This window comes from Centroberyx affinis, unplaced genomic scaffold (genome assembly GCF_046629955.1).
Source record: "Centroberyx affinis isolate AG114_WGS23_722 - 3 ecotype Tasmania unplaced genomic scaffold, CSIRO-AGI_Caff_v1 ptg000649l_1, whole genome shotgun sequence".
Lineage (NCBI taxonomy): Eukaryota > Metazoa > Chordata > Actinopteri > Beryciformes > Berycidae > Centroberyx > Centroberyx affinis.
Genome location: NW_027279275.1, coordinates 196,989 through 210,694, shown reverse-complemented (window position 1 = coordinate 210,694; position 13,706 = coordinate 196,989). Strand labels below are relative to the sequence as shown.

General features: G+C 39.8%; 1 protein-coding gene and 1 long non-coding RNA gene across 2 annotated transcripts; both read left to right on the top strand.

Annotated features, from left to right (window-relative positions):
• The first annotated feature begins 535 nt into the window (after positions 1 to 535).
• On the top strand, positions 536 to 7,377 carry LOC139643754 (proliferation-associated protein 2G4). Its single transcript, XM_071519017.1, has 13 exons — positions 536 to 704; positions 1,525 to 1,653; positions 1,972 to 2,077; positions 2,992 to 3,061; positions 3,163 to 3,255; positions 5,138 to 5,201; positions 5,484 to 5,562; positions 5,704 to 5,782; positions 5,919 to 6,052; positions 6,239 to 6,333; positions 6,441 to 6,568; positions 6,685 to 6,738; positions 6,986 to 7,377. Exons 1-13 carry the CDS (start codon positions 623 to 625, stop codon positions 7,046 to 7,048), a joined length of 1,176 nt encoding a protein of 391 aa, XP_071375118.1. The 5' UTR covers positions 536 to 622; the 3' UTR covers positions 7,049 to 7,377.
• A 2,260-nt stretch (positions 7,378 to 9,637) lies between these two features.
• LOC139643760 (uncharacterized) lies at positions 9,638 to 13,045 on the top strand. The gene is made up of 4 exons (XR_011695101.1): positions 9,638 to 9,692; positions 9,793 to 9,819; positions 10,410 to 10,432; positions 12,719 to 13,045. It is a non-coding gene; the product is annotated as an uncharacterized lncRNA (long non-coding RNA).
• Positions 13,046 to 13,706: the final 661 nt, after the last annotated feature.

The following is a 13,706-nucleotide window of genomic DNA, read 5'->3' as shown; positions in this document are numbered from 1 at the left end:
CCATCACACCAATACAGAGATTCTCTATCTTGGGACATCCTCTGTTTTCAGGTAAGGTTTGTCTTGGTTATCCTATTGGGGAAGCTTGCAAGTGAGAGACTTGGTTTTTCAAAATTCACCAAATTTAAGTATGAAGGCAGGGTAAAGGTTTATGAACGGTTTGCTCCCTGACTGAGAGCATCAGCGACTTAGCTATAACATGCAGCCATGTAGTCTTCTCTCAAGGCTAGTGAAAATTAGATAAAAAAAATTAAAATGGTTGAAAAGCCAGTAGTTAGACACGCCCAAACGCAAAAGGCTGCAGCCAGTGCCTGACAGAACGTCTCAAACCAATACCACTTAACTGAATACTGTCTTTATTCGTTCGTTTGGCATATTGCTTCAGTCAATCCAAATGTGACTGGTACTCTGAAGTTACATATAAAATTTTATACACGGACCCCGAACGCACCGTCCGCATTTTGGCGGGTTGGAGTGATGTGACGCAGTTTACGTCAGCGTGAGGTGGGAGGAGCCGCTTCAGAGGGCAGGAGGCCGGAGAGCAGCCACGGACAGAAGCTGGGAAAGTGTGGCTGTTTCGCAGCTTCATACAGCCGACTAGCGTGTAAAAACAGCTGTAAACATGTCTGACGAGGAGCAAGAACAGACCATTGCTGAGGACCTGGTTGTCACCAAGTATAAAATGGGAGGTGACATCGCCAATCGTAAGTTCGTTTAGATAAGTAGCCATGGGTGACTGTGGATGAGGTGACCTGTTCTTTTCGGCCTGTCGTGCAACCGCCTCTAGCTAACGTTAATTCCAGTACACAGCAGCAGCCATGTGGTTTTACATGCGAGCCACACAGCTTTAGTAGATATGGACATGCCATAGCTAGCTAGCGAGCAAGTGCAACTGGTGCAGTTGTAGCTAGCTACCCTGTTATTGCCGTTCAACAATAATGTTAGACTGGAGGGAGCTTTCTTATGTGACAAACGTGGGATGCTAGCTAACGTTGACTGAGCTAGCCAGTTCCACAGCCTGTTGACTAGCAATCTCGGCTAAGTTAGCAAATGTCAACTTGCTGAAAGATAAATTAGCTACCGATATGAAGTCACTCACGTTTCATTTGCTTGTCATGAGGCTGAAGCCGTGTGTTAAGTTATCGACGCGCTTGAATGCAATCTGCTTTATAAACGTTAGCTGGACTGACATACTGATATTTATGCTTTGGGACAGGCATAGTATGTGGTCTACAGCTTAGTCAGCTTACTGTACAGCTTGGTCTACATCTAAACATGTAGCTAATTATGTGTGTCTCCTCCGTCCATTAATAGACAGAGCAGAGTGACATCTCAGGGTCATTTATAGAAAAATACCTGATAACTGAACGATGCATCTAACAAAGTAATTGAAGTAATTTAACAGATGACGTGTGTGTCACATACAATTTTATTGACCATTCTTATGCACACTTTTCCTCCTAGTCCGTTCCTAGTCCCCTCGTCTGTTAATCTTTTGCTGTTTGTGTCACTCCCGTCACCCAGAGGCTCTTCGTTTGGTGGTGGAAGCAGCCAAGCCCGGGGTGTCGGTGCTCAGCCTGTGTGAGAAGGGGGACGCCTACATCATGGCTGAGACTGGAAAGGTCTTCAAGAAGGAAAAGGAAATGAAGAAAGGTGAGAAAAAGATAATAATGTTGCGTCTCTTTTGTGGTTGGGTTAGGACAGGTGGCACCATCTAAAAGACCCTATCTGCTTACATGCAAATCGTTGGTAGTCCGCTTGTGTGCCATGTCACACATTATTGATCAGTGTGAATCAAAGAAGGGGGTTTAAAAATTACAAATAGGGTGGCAGAGTTTGACCGTGTATGGACTAATAAGCGTATTTGGTGCTCCAAGTGTGACTCCATCCCACATATTTATATAGTTTTCTTACAAAAGCTGTGGATGATTTCCAAATGAAGATTTGGTGGTTCTCTTTTCCCTCTTCTAGGCATTGCCTTTCCCACCAGCGTCTCAGTCAATAACTGTGTTTGCCACTTCTCTCCCCTGAAGAGTGACCCTGACTACACACTTAAAGATGGGGATCTGGTCAAAATGTAGGCACCGCACTCTACAATAATGTTACCCTCCGTGTGTGTGTCTTGAGTCTCCCAGTGTGCTGTCTTCCCTTCTCTCTTTTTCACCTTGTGTGATGTCTTGTCGTTAGTGTGTGAGGGTTTTCTCTTTGGTGTTGACTGTCTGCTCCATTAGTAAGGTCTTGTCTCCCTGTCTGTCTCGCATGGCAAACGACAAGTAAGTTTGGACATTTTTAGAGTTAGTCTTTTTGTACTACGATGTTTTTTTGTAATTTTTTTGCCTTGATAACCATCCTGCTAAATCCCAGTTATCACATTTGTCAGTTGTACATTGCAAAGGTGAACTTCTTCATCTTAGTTGTTGTATTGCCACCTACAGTCATGTCTCTTTACTCTTCTTGTTGTTTGTCTTCTGCCATTTCGTCTGTTATATGTATAGATTATTATTGTTTTAAGATTTATCTTTTATAGCTTATGGCAATGTATGAAGTTCATATAGACTAGGTTTGTATGTTTCTCAGTTTTACACAGACCTTTTCTACTGCTACAACAAAAGGCTGGCTATGTCTTTCCATTGTAATACAATCTCTTGTGGTGCTTCCTTGAATTCACAATAAGTCCAGCCAAAGGTTACAGAACGTCACCTTAGAATATATCTTCAATTTATTGACCACAACAGATTAAATTCTTATTTTTGTCTGACTTTCTCTTATTGTCAGGTCTTTATTAGTCTGATTTTCTAAATTACAAGATGGTTGACATTTTGTCCTCCCTGAATTGATTTGAGTGATTGTTTCACACAATAACATTAATAATCTTGGTAGTGTATTGGCAGTAAAAACTTGCAATGAATTTGACACATCACAGATTTCACTTTGCTATACTACATTTCAATCTATCCTCTCTGCTCTCCCTCTTTTTATTTTTTTCTGCAGAGATCTTGGGGTTCATGTTGATGGCTTCATTGCCAATGTTGCTCACAGCTTTGTTGTGGGAGCCACTAAGGTATGGGCCATTTTTTGTTTTGTTGTGTTGTTTTTTCTTTGTGTTTACTCTCGTTAAAACACGTCTTGAAATGCTGTTTTCACTGCATCCTACTTTTGCAGGAGAACCCCATCACAGGCCGGAAAGCTGACGTAGTCAAGGCAGCCCACCTGTGTGCAGAAGCAGCTCTTCGCCTTGTTAAACCCGGTAACCAGGTAATTCCACACGTCTCCACCTCCTCACAATATCTCCCATGCCAGCCGTAATAATAAGTTCCACTCTCAACAGCAGTTTTTATATAAAGATTGGGTGAGGACCCAAAGGTGGGCCATGGAAAGATTAAAATGGGCCCCCTAATTATTCAGAAGGGTATGTAAAGCTGCTAGCTATATTATTGCTGACTATGCTACTACATTCTTTGCAGTGCATGGTAGGTTGAATAAAATATTGTAGAATAAGCTAGTTTGTCTTTAAATATCTGTTTGATTGCCCTAGCCAGTAGCCCACAAAATCAGTTTTGTTTTGCAAGAATGAATGGATTTGAAAATGTGGATCCCCACAGCAACTGTTTGAAAACCTCTGCTAAAATTAATATGTGATTTTTCTACATTAAGAAGCCAATTACAGCTTTTTTAGAGTATGTATCGGAATGTTTTTGGGGTTGTTTTTGCTCTTTTGGGCAAATTGTAAAGCTGTTTGAACAAAACATTCAATACTCACTGTAATATCTGAATAAATAAGGTCACATAAGGTCACCAAAATAGCCATTTAATACTGTCTGTCCCTTGTTCTGATTCTGACCGGTGACATGAGATGAGCGGACTTAAAGTTACAGTTAATATCCAGGAAAAAACACAGGCAGTCAAACAGACCTCAAAATGACAGTAGCCTAATCATTAGGAGTGTTGGCTAACAAGCAGTAGGACAAGGACAGAGTCACTTACTATGAACGAAGCTACAGGCAGCTGCTGGTCGTTTCAGCTATTCATCAACAAACCAATGTCATATCCACAGAAAGGTGGCCGCTACATCCACTCATGTTATTCCCCGGGTTATTGACATTAACAACTTGTTGCAAAAACGTATTAAAAGCTTTGCTAGAAGGCACAGATAACTGATCCCTTTTCCTTTCAACAAATTAACTTTAACAACATAGTCTCACTTGTTACTTCATTCTATGTTTTTACCTCTTCCTGTTTACCTTCTCACCACTAAAAGCAAGTATAGAGAAGTATCCAATAGGTATAAAGGACGTCCACAGACAAACACTTAAGCCAATCATATGATTTGAGATTGCTGTAAGGAAGTGACCAAGTATGTTGTTGAGGAAAACAATCAGAATTGTATTTATTTTCAGTGCTGGTGTGTTTTTTTCCTTACCTTACACTCCTCTGTAGACTAACTTGGTGGAACGCCACTGGGGAAAATGGAATGTTGTGGAATGTTTAAAAGCCATTTCTCTCGCTTTTTACTTTTAAACACACAACAGATTAAAAGACTCATAACTTTTGATCTGAGAGAGCTATCTCAGTCATTCAAAAAGTTATACATGAGGGGGAGTTTCTAGTTTTAGAAAATATCAAAAAATACAAATGTCAAAGTTTCACCATGTGAAGGGTTTTTGCAGGCCACCACACAAATATCATTGGTGGTGACCAGTCAATCACAGCGTCCTGAGATAGTTGTTGCTACTTGAGATAGCTGCCTGACTTATCAATTACAGCTTGGCCTGTTGAATACAAATGACACTTGGATGAGAAACATGGCTGTATGTCGGGTTGTGTTGTAAGCTTTTTTTTTTTTTAGCATCTTTTTCTCTCAGATGATTTACTCAGGATCATCTTACAATTTTGTGTCTTGTTTTGACTTTTATGTTGGTGATGTTTTGACTTCTGCTTTGCTCCTTTCTCTGCACTTTCTCTGAACTGGTTTATGAAGTAGATCAGACCATTGGCCATACTATGTTTTATACAACCCAAAACTGTCTTCAGACTGGATCTAAGATGCGTTGAGGATTTTGCATTATTTTCATAGATCCATTAATGTATAAATTGTAGTTAATTTCAAATGTATGAAGAATGCACCTCTCTCTTGCAGAACACTCAGGTGACAGAGGCTTGGAACAAGATTGCTCAATCATTCAAATGCTCAGCCATCGAGGGTGAGTGCCTTTATTAAAAGTTCCTGTTTTTATGTAACAGATTGTGCCTCTCAGGCTGCTGTGTCATGGAAACGGCACTGTGGGCAACCATGAGTGTTAACTTTTGTCCTTAAACTTCCTCCTTGAATCTCTTTGAATTTGTTCAAATAATAGGAAGATGACCACAGTAACGGATTCATAACACGCCATTGGCTGTTTCCAGGAAAATGTAGAAATGAGATGATGCTGCACCTTTTCCTGCCGAGTATCATTGGTGCTTCTGTCTGGCTTTGTGTTTTAAAGGTATGCTGTCTCATCAGCTAAAGCAACATGTCATAGATGGAGAGAAGACCATCATTCAAAACCCTACAGACCAGCAAAGGTACATTTACCCCCTTAGATCATGATACTTTGAGGACAACCTGCATGAGTTCCATGGGTATTTTGCTAAAGGAATTATATTTGACCACTAAGAGATGTTACTCACTTGTTCTACCTGGCTACTGCTGACACTCTTTGGCAGGAAGGACCATGAGAAGGCAGAGTTTGAGGTACATGAAGTCTATGCTGTGGACGTGCTGATCAGCACCGGAGAAGGGAAGGTCAGTGGCCTTTACTGTTTTGTTTACTCCTCACCCATGACTGTCCAGATTTGAGATGCTTCTGCTGTGGATAGTCAACTCTGAAATTTAAAGAATGGACCTTTCTCCTCTTTTACCCTCTGTTTTCTGTATTCAGGCCAGGGATGGAGGTCAGAGGACCACCATTTATAAGAGGGATCCTAGTAAGCAGTACGGCTTGAAGATGAAGACCTCCCGCATGTTCTTCAGCGAGGTGGAGCGACGCTTTGATGCCATGCCCTTCACTCTTAGGTATTAATGCCATATTTCACTTTTACCCCCCAGTAGCTGCTAATTCAAACTAGTGTTTTAATGCCTGTTTCTTTTAGCCTGCTAAAATTATGAAAGGTTGACAACAAAGCTAATCCAGTCTGTTTATGCTTCAGTAAAGTTGTGTGCAGATGTTGAGAACTAACTCGTCTCTCCCTTTCCCATCAGGGCTTTTGAGGATGAGGCCAAAGCCCGCCTGGGTGTAGTGGAGTGTGCCAAACACGAATTGCTCCAGCCCTTCAGTGTGCTAAATGAGAAAGAAGGTGAGTGTGCACCTCTACTTTGTAATCACACCTTCTCTCTTTTTAACAGTTGACACCTTTTATTTACCTCCTCCCACTCCCCTGCCCTCCCTCTTTCTCTCTCTCAGGAGAGTTTGTCGCCCAGTTTAAGTTCACAGTACTGCTGATGGCCAACGGGCCCCACAGAATCACCAACGGACCCCTTGAGCCAGAGCTCTACAAGTCAGAGTATGAAGTGCAGGATGCAGAGCTGAGGGTAAGATGTACAACTCAAACATCAGGCCTCTTTGGTCACAACTGCATGGGAAAAGAGCTGCTCTGCATGAAACGATATACCCAGTTTTATACTGAAGGTTCTCCTCTCTTCCCTAGACTTTACTACAGAGCTCCGCTAGCCGCAAAACACAGAAGAAAAAGAAAAAGAAGGTATATTTCCATTTAAAAAATAATGTGGTTGAAATGTGGTCCAGCAAATGAACTTTCACCCTCTTTTCTCTCTTCACCCTCTTTCCTTCTACCATCTACTTCCCCCATCGTTTGTGTCTTTTTCCTCTGTATACTGTACAATAAAGCAGATGCTGGAATACATATTATAAAAAAGACAATATCCAGTATGTTATGTTACTTGTAACCACTGTTTTCTGATCTGTGCCTCCCTTTTCACATCCTATAGGCCTCAAAGACTGCAGAAAATGCAACTGGACAGCCAACCGAGGACACGGAAGTGGCAGAATAAATGCTACTTTTCCACACATACAAACACATGCAACACCCCAAAGAACAGCAAGAGGGAAAAAAAATGACAAATCTCCCCAAACTGTTAGTTCTCTCTACCCGTCGTACACTTCTAGAGCTGAGTTTACAAATTAAATTGTTAAATTCATGATAAGATTGCTGGAATTAATTGAATATTTGAAGACTGGAGATGAGTGACCTACCAGCTTGCCATTGATGCTTAACCCTTTACTGCATTAATTGAAAGAACGACGGAAGAAATGTTATTTTGGGGTTTTTTCTTGACTTAAGTGCCCTAATAATAGAAAATAAAGGATTTTTGCAAATGTTTTTACATTTTTAAACTGAATTGTTGCCAAATGGTAAGTGTGTGACTTTGGTGCATGTTGTAAAATTATCATTTTCCTTGATTTTCTTGGGGGGTGAATTTCTTACCAACTACAAATTAATTATCTCATGAAATTAATTGAATATCTTTCTGTACAAGTTGATTTTTTTTTTTTAATTATTATATTAGTTGCAGTCAAATTACATTTACTATTGAAGCTTACCATGGGCATTAATGGGTAACACACAAATATAAGCACAACATTGACTGCATCTTTTTACAGACTTAGACTGTTGGATAAATGCAAACAAAAACTGATTATATTTGTGATCATGGTATTTCTTTAAAGCATCATGTTTAATTTGAGGCCGCCCATGTGTAGCGATTTTCCGTTTGCATGAATGGGGTATTTTGAGTCCATTGTCGCATTTCCCTTTGGCAACAATATAACAAGTTATCTAAATTTATTTGTATGTGAACATGATAACTGGAGTAGAAAACTGTATTGTCAGAGGAATGTCCAGGTAGTGTTTTGTTGGGACGTTTGGGAGCACTTTGCTGCCTCAGTGTGGGCGGGGCAGATGGGATGAAGAAAGGGATTTTAGTCTGAATGCATCATTAAACAAGTGAGACCTTAGCATTTACAAATAGTTCATAAGTACTTTAAATAATTTGTCTTGGAAGTGGTCAAGAAAAAAGTATTTTTTACTATATGGCAACACCATGCAGTAAAGGGTTAAATTTTAAATTCTTGGAAATTAGCCCAGGTGATAGGAGATTTTAAAAAAAAAAGTTGCATTTTTTCTACATCTATGTTTTATGTACCTGGCCCACAAAATATTACAAGCTAGAGATGAATTATAAACTTTCTAAATTAAATTAAAAATGTAAAAAAGCAAAAGTTATCACAAAATTGACACAGTAACTAAATGGCTTTGTTATACAATAGGAGGCCTTTGCTTCATAGACTTTATGTAGTGAAGGTTTCTGGTTAACGGCCTGACCTCCTGTTTGGCTGAGATTACAAGGTTTTGACCACAAAAACTTTTTTTTTTTTAATTTAAGCAATAACAACTTGAGCAGAAGAATAAAATACTTGGAAGAATGCAAGCACCAACAAACACGGTTGTAATCAGCTTGATTTTTGGGAACAAACTGCTACATTTACTGCCATTGCCCTTGACATGGTAATTTTATGATAAGATGGAAGTGAGTCTGTACTTTGGAAAACATGTTTTTTTACTATTCTAAATGACACCTGATCTGTTATTTGCTTTACTACATCATCAGTCTTGTGGAGCATGTAAACTGAAGCTTATCAGCTGTTATGAAGAAAGGTGTGTTGGGTGTTTTCAGTGCAGTTGGAGTTCATTTAGATATCTGGGAGAATGATGGAAGGGTCAGAAGTGTCAACAGCTTGGGAATGGCCAGATCTTGTTTTGTAGCTTGATCAGTGGCCAACGGAACTTTATATCTAATGAAATAAAAAAACAAACATATTTTTCTGTTGGATTTCTTTAAAAGCCCCCCTGTCAAAGATCAATATAGAAAATGTCTCTGCACCAATACATTAAGACTTTGTTTACTTCCAAAGAGACAGAATTCAAGCTCATATCTGTGTGTGAGATGTTATGAATACACCTGTGTCTTTTCAGTGGGGGGAGAGAGGGGAAGCAGCATGGTTTGTGTGTAAGAGAATAGTTTTGTGTGGGAGGTTTATTATCATTCAACTGCCAAGCCAATATGTGACCAAGTAGGAAAAAAACAAGACTTTGTTATGTCACATGTTGTCTTTGTTATAATGGAACATGCCAACTGTTTTTTTTTCTATTATTATTTTTTGGAAATAAACTTTGTTGAAAAATTAATAACATGGCCAGTGCAGTGCTTTGGTTTAATTCACTCTGGGTCTCTGAGCCAAAGCTCACAAGATCAGCGGAGTATTTGTCATGCATGTAATTAATATTTTAACAGGTTTATTCAGTAGTTTGTGATCAGAAGGTAAACAACGCATATATATTTTCAGGATAATATAACTTTATTTTAATCAAAGGAGCCTATATTATATAACTAGAATCAGTCTGGCATTGCATATAATGATTTCCTTAAATAATATGATAAATGTTTATATGAGCTTGAAAACGTTGGTAAACTGAGATACTACCGCTACCCACACAGTACAGCAGTAGATATTGTCACTACATTTCCCATGGAGCGAGGACAGCACAGAGGGCGCTTGAACGTGACGTCACCTTCCTTATAAATATCGCCATCTTACTTCGTCACATCCTCTTTCAGTTGCTCTCCTCGCTTTGAGGTAAGATTGGAAAATTGCCGCGAATCGAATCCAACCTAATCATTAAAGTTTACGAACCATCCGCATTATCTAATACTGTTTTTCCATCTCTCTTTCATAGACCCATCTCCACAAGATGAGAGCCAAGGTGAGTGAGCCACACAATATCAATATTTTAATGTTTTGCATCGTCTTCCTGTTCAACCCTTCCACTAATCAATGCAGCTAGCATGCATTTGGCTATCGCCTCCTGTTACAACTTGTCGGTATTAAACGTTTCTTCAGGCTGCATTTACCTAAATCTTCTCCTTTAGCCAGTGTAATGCATGGGTGTAATAATGCTGATGCTTTAGCTGTAATAGTCCTAGATACTTACTTTCTTAGTCCTAGATATGTGCTCGCTATCAGCCATGCTAAAGTCCTGGAAGGCCCGCCTGGGGGCATGCTGTAAGCTTAGCATCTAACTGTTCTCATGTGGTTGTGTGTAAAGTGTAGTCCAGGTCGCGGGGGGTTCAGCCATTTACATTTGCCCACTGACCCTGCCTTTTTATAAGTTGAAATTGGGTGTTTTCATTACTTGTAGCCTGTAGTGCAGAGGCGTGGTTGTCGGCATGTAGCCTAGTACTAGCTTCTCTGCACCAGCAAGCGTGCTGTCCATGGCTTTGTCAATAGGTGTGTATATATGACAATTTGTTTTGCATTTATTGTACACTAATTTGTATCCTTTTTGTTTTCTAGTGGAGGAAGAAGCGTATGCGCAGGTAAGCATTACTCGAAATACTAGTACACCATCTCTAAGCAATCGTGATTACCTGGGTGTCAGAGATTAGAATGAGAACTGGGGTTCAATACTATCACACAGATAAAAACCTGTACTACCTGAACCTCTCAGCATCCACGTTTCTCTGGGTTAAGAGGATTTTCTAACACCTGTACTCTTTTTAAACAAAGCTAATAAATCCCTACATATGTAGGAGGGCAATATGGACTCACAATATTTGGCATGTTGCTTTAATAAGGCTAGGCTGCAAACACAAATGGCAACAGGACAGTACCCCATTTGGACCGTTAAAGGAAAATGCATGACAATTTATTAAAAACAACAAATAAAACATGAGTTCTAAGAAGTCAGGGTTCTTTTGTTATTGGTATTTAAATGTAAGTTTGCATTTTCCCCTCCAATCTGTGCATGTCTGACATCACTTTACAAAGCAAACATGACAGAGGGGTGAGAGGTAGACTATTTGGATAGGTGACCATGTGCCATGGAGGATCAAGAGTGCAGCTTTTAATTCCAACCAATGACTACAGCAGCTAAACTCATTGAGTTCCCCTCAGGTTCAAGACCTACAGACCTTGTGCCCTCATGGCACATGGTTACTCATCCCTGATGTGATTTAAATTAGAGCTGCAACGATTAATCGATTGGTTGTCAACTATTAAATTAATCAGCAACTATTTTATAATCGTTTGAGTAATTTTAAGAAAAATGAGTCAAAATTCTGATTCTAGCTTCTGAAATTTGACTATTTTCTGGTTTCTTTACTCCTATGACAGTAAACTGAATATCTCTGAGTTGTGGACAAAACAAGACATTTGAGGATGTCATCTTGGGCTTTGGGAAACACTGATCAACAGTTTTCACAATTTCTTGACATTTTATAGACCAAACAACTAATCGATTAATCGAGAAAATAATCGTTAGTTGTAGCCCTAATTGAAATATTGCCTTAAGCTTATTTCTTGTTGTAATCTGAGTATTGGTGTGCATGTAAACATGATACTGCCTTGGGGTGCTCCTTGTAAACACCCTCAGATTTCACAAGCTGTAGAAACAACTTGTGTGTTCAAATGCTTTTGGAAAGAAATGAAACAGGAGTGACCTTTTTATAAACTAGGGTTTTCTTGTCTGTTGTTGATCAAGCAGCATAGAGCTTTGTGCTGCAGCAGAATGTACATCATGCAATATGTTTTATCAAACAAATGCATTAGTAAAAATGGAAACGCACAGCCATAGTTATTACTTGCATAGATTGCACAGTATGATATACATCACCTGCCATCAGGTAACATGGCTTTCATGACACTGTTGGGGCATTCTGAGCTTAACTGAAAACTATGGTATTTCACCAGCACTTGGAAGGCAGCATGAGTCTGTCCTTTGGCTGTTAATGCTGCACTCAAGGGAAATGTCAAACCATGAAATTAAGCTTTCAAGTTGGCACGAAATTTGAAGTGGCCTTGGTGAAAATTCAAGTGAAAGAGCTGAATGTAATGATCGCCATTACATTCACCTTTCACTTGAATTTTAGATGAGGTTATAAATGGGGGAATTAAACATCGATTGTAGGAGATTATATCTGATGTGCACAGTTTAAAAAAAAAAAAAAAAAAAAAAAAGTGAAACAATGTAAGCTGATCACCAAACCCCTACCGGTATGTAACTGGCAATTGCGGCATTAAACATTCAGCCAGTACAGTAGTACTGTGCAAAAGTGACTACTGCTTTTCAGACTACCAAAAGGGAAGGTTAAGCTGTAGACATTATTGCAGCTTGGACAATATCCAGATTCAAATTGCCTTCTCTAGAAACTAGTCGGTAAAAAGGACAGTTTTAAGGTACAAATTAACCTTGTACCTAGAAATAAGATGCATTTTTAGAAGGGGTGTTAAAACTGAAGCCAGGGCAGGTAATTTGTTATGACGGGCATAGGTTTTACCCTGTTGAGATGCACATTGCTAATGCTGGGAATTGTAATAGGGGCATATGCCTGTTGAGAGGTCCTGCTGTGAAGCTATGGAAACCTGTTTTATTGATTTACTTTTACATTTAGTCCATACTCTATTTGATAGCCTGAACATGGAGGCAACTTGTCACCTTGACAAAATGGTTGTTTGTCCATGGGTGGGTGCTGTATTATCTGCTGAATTAAAACTTGGGTGTATTTTTACTTCCTGTTAATTTAGAGAAATGGGGGTTGACAACAGACTCCAGCAGGGTCTTTGAGTATGTTGCTTTCCTCTGAACTGGCATTTATTTTCAACAGGCTGAAGCGTAAAAGGAGAAAGATGAGGCAGAGGTCCAAGTAGGCTGCCCCAACCCCCACCAGCTGTGATCCTGTCGGAGCCCTTCCCGATGACTGAAGCTGTGGCTGATGTGGATTGCGTGGAGCTGACCTCGCCGAGGAGCAATGGCTAAACCCTGTTGAGAGGACACGCGCTTCTCACGCCAGCCAGCTGTGGATGTCTTCGATTGGCAGATGACCAAGAATGGATCTCTTCACATCAGAACTACAGCTGCTCTAAGAGACCATAATAAATGTTTGGTTACCAACAACTGTTCATGTGGTGTATTAAACAAGGAAAATTACAAACGTGTTCTTGGCATTTGTCAGAAGTTCCAGTCTGAATAGTAGATCTGACTGAAAGTGTCTTCATTTGAAGGAGCTATAGTGAAAGCTGGCATAACTCGAGCCTTAAACTGGTCTTTAGGTTGCTAGTTGTATATTATGTTATAATGGAGCTGGTATAGTCATGGATATGCGTCCTTTTTCTGGTTGAATGTGTAGTATTCTTGTTACACAACTAAAGGCTACAATCACATGGGTGTATGACTCAAAGATGAGTGAAATTTGAACAAGCTTATCTGAATGCTATTTTCACTGGCAGTTTGGCTACATGGCTTTTACGTGACTGGTTTTATGCCAGTGGTTCTCAATCCTGGTCTTCGAGTACCGCAGCTCTGGATTTCTGTTTTGCCTGGTGTCCTAGGTCTTGTTCAGTCCCTAAACCAGGTGAATGTAACTAGCTGGTAGGATAGAGAACCAGCAGAGTTGTGGTCCCGCAGGACCAGGATTGAGAACCACTGTACTGTCGATGTAAGAGCCCAACAGAACCTGCAGAGTCCTGTGAAGACAAGTATGTTGAAATGGAAATATTTGCTGATTAATGCATAAATTAGCTTGGTGACAGTAATGGTAGAATTTGTGCTATTTTAATATAGCATTGTGATAATGGAGGACATTATGACTGAGG

Bases quoted from the DNA above. Each gene is read 5' to 3' on its own strand.
- LOC139643754 (XM_071519017.1), top strand. From the start codon at position 623: ATGTCTGACGAGGAGCAAGAACAGACCATTGCTGAGGACCTGGTTGTC. The intron at 1,654-1,971 runs GTGAGAAAAAGA...TCCCTCTTCTAG, and splicing joins GGAAAAGGAAATGAAGAAAG to GCATTGCCTTTCCCACCAGC. The intron at 6,569-6,684 runs GTAAGATGTACA...TCTCTTCCCTAG, and splicing joins TGCAGGATGCAGAGCTGAGG to ACTTTACTACAGAGCTCCGC.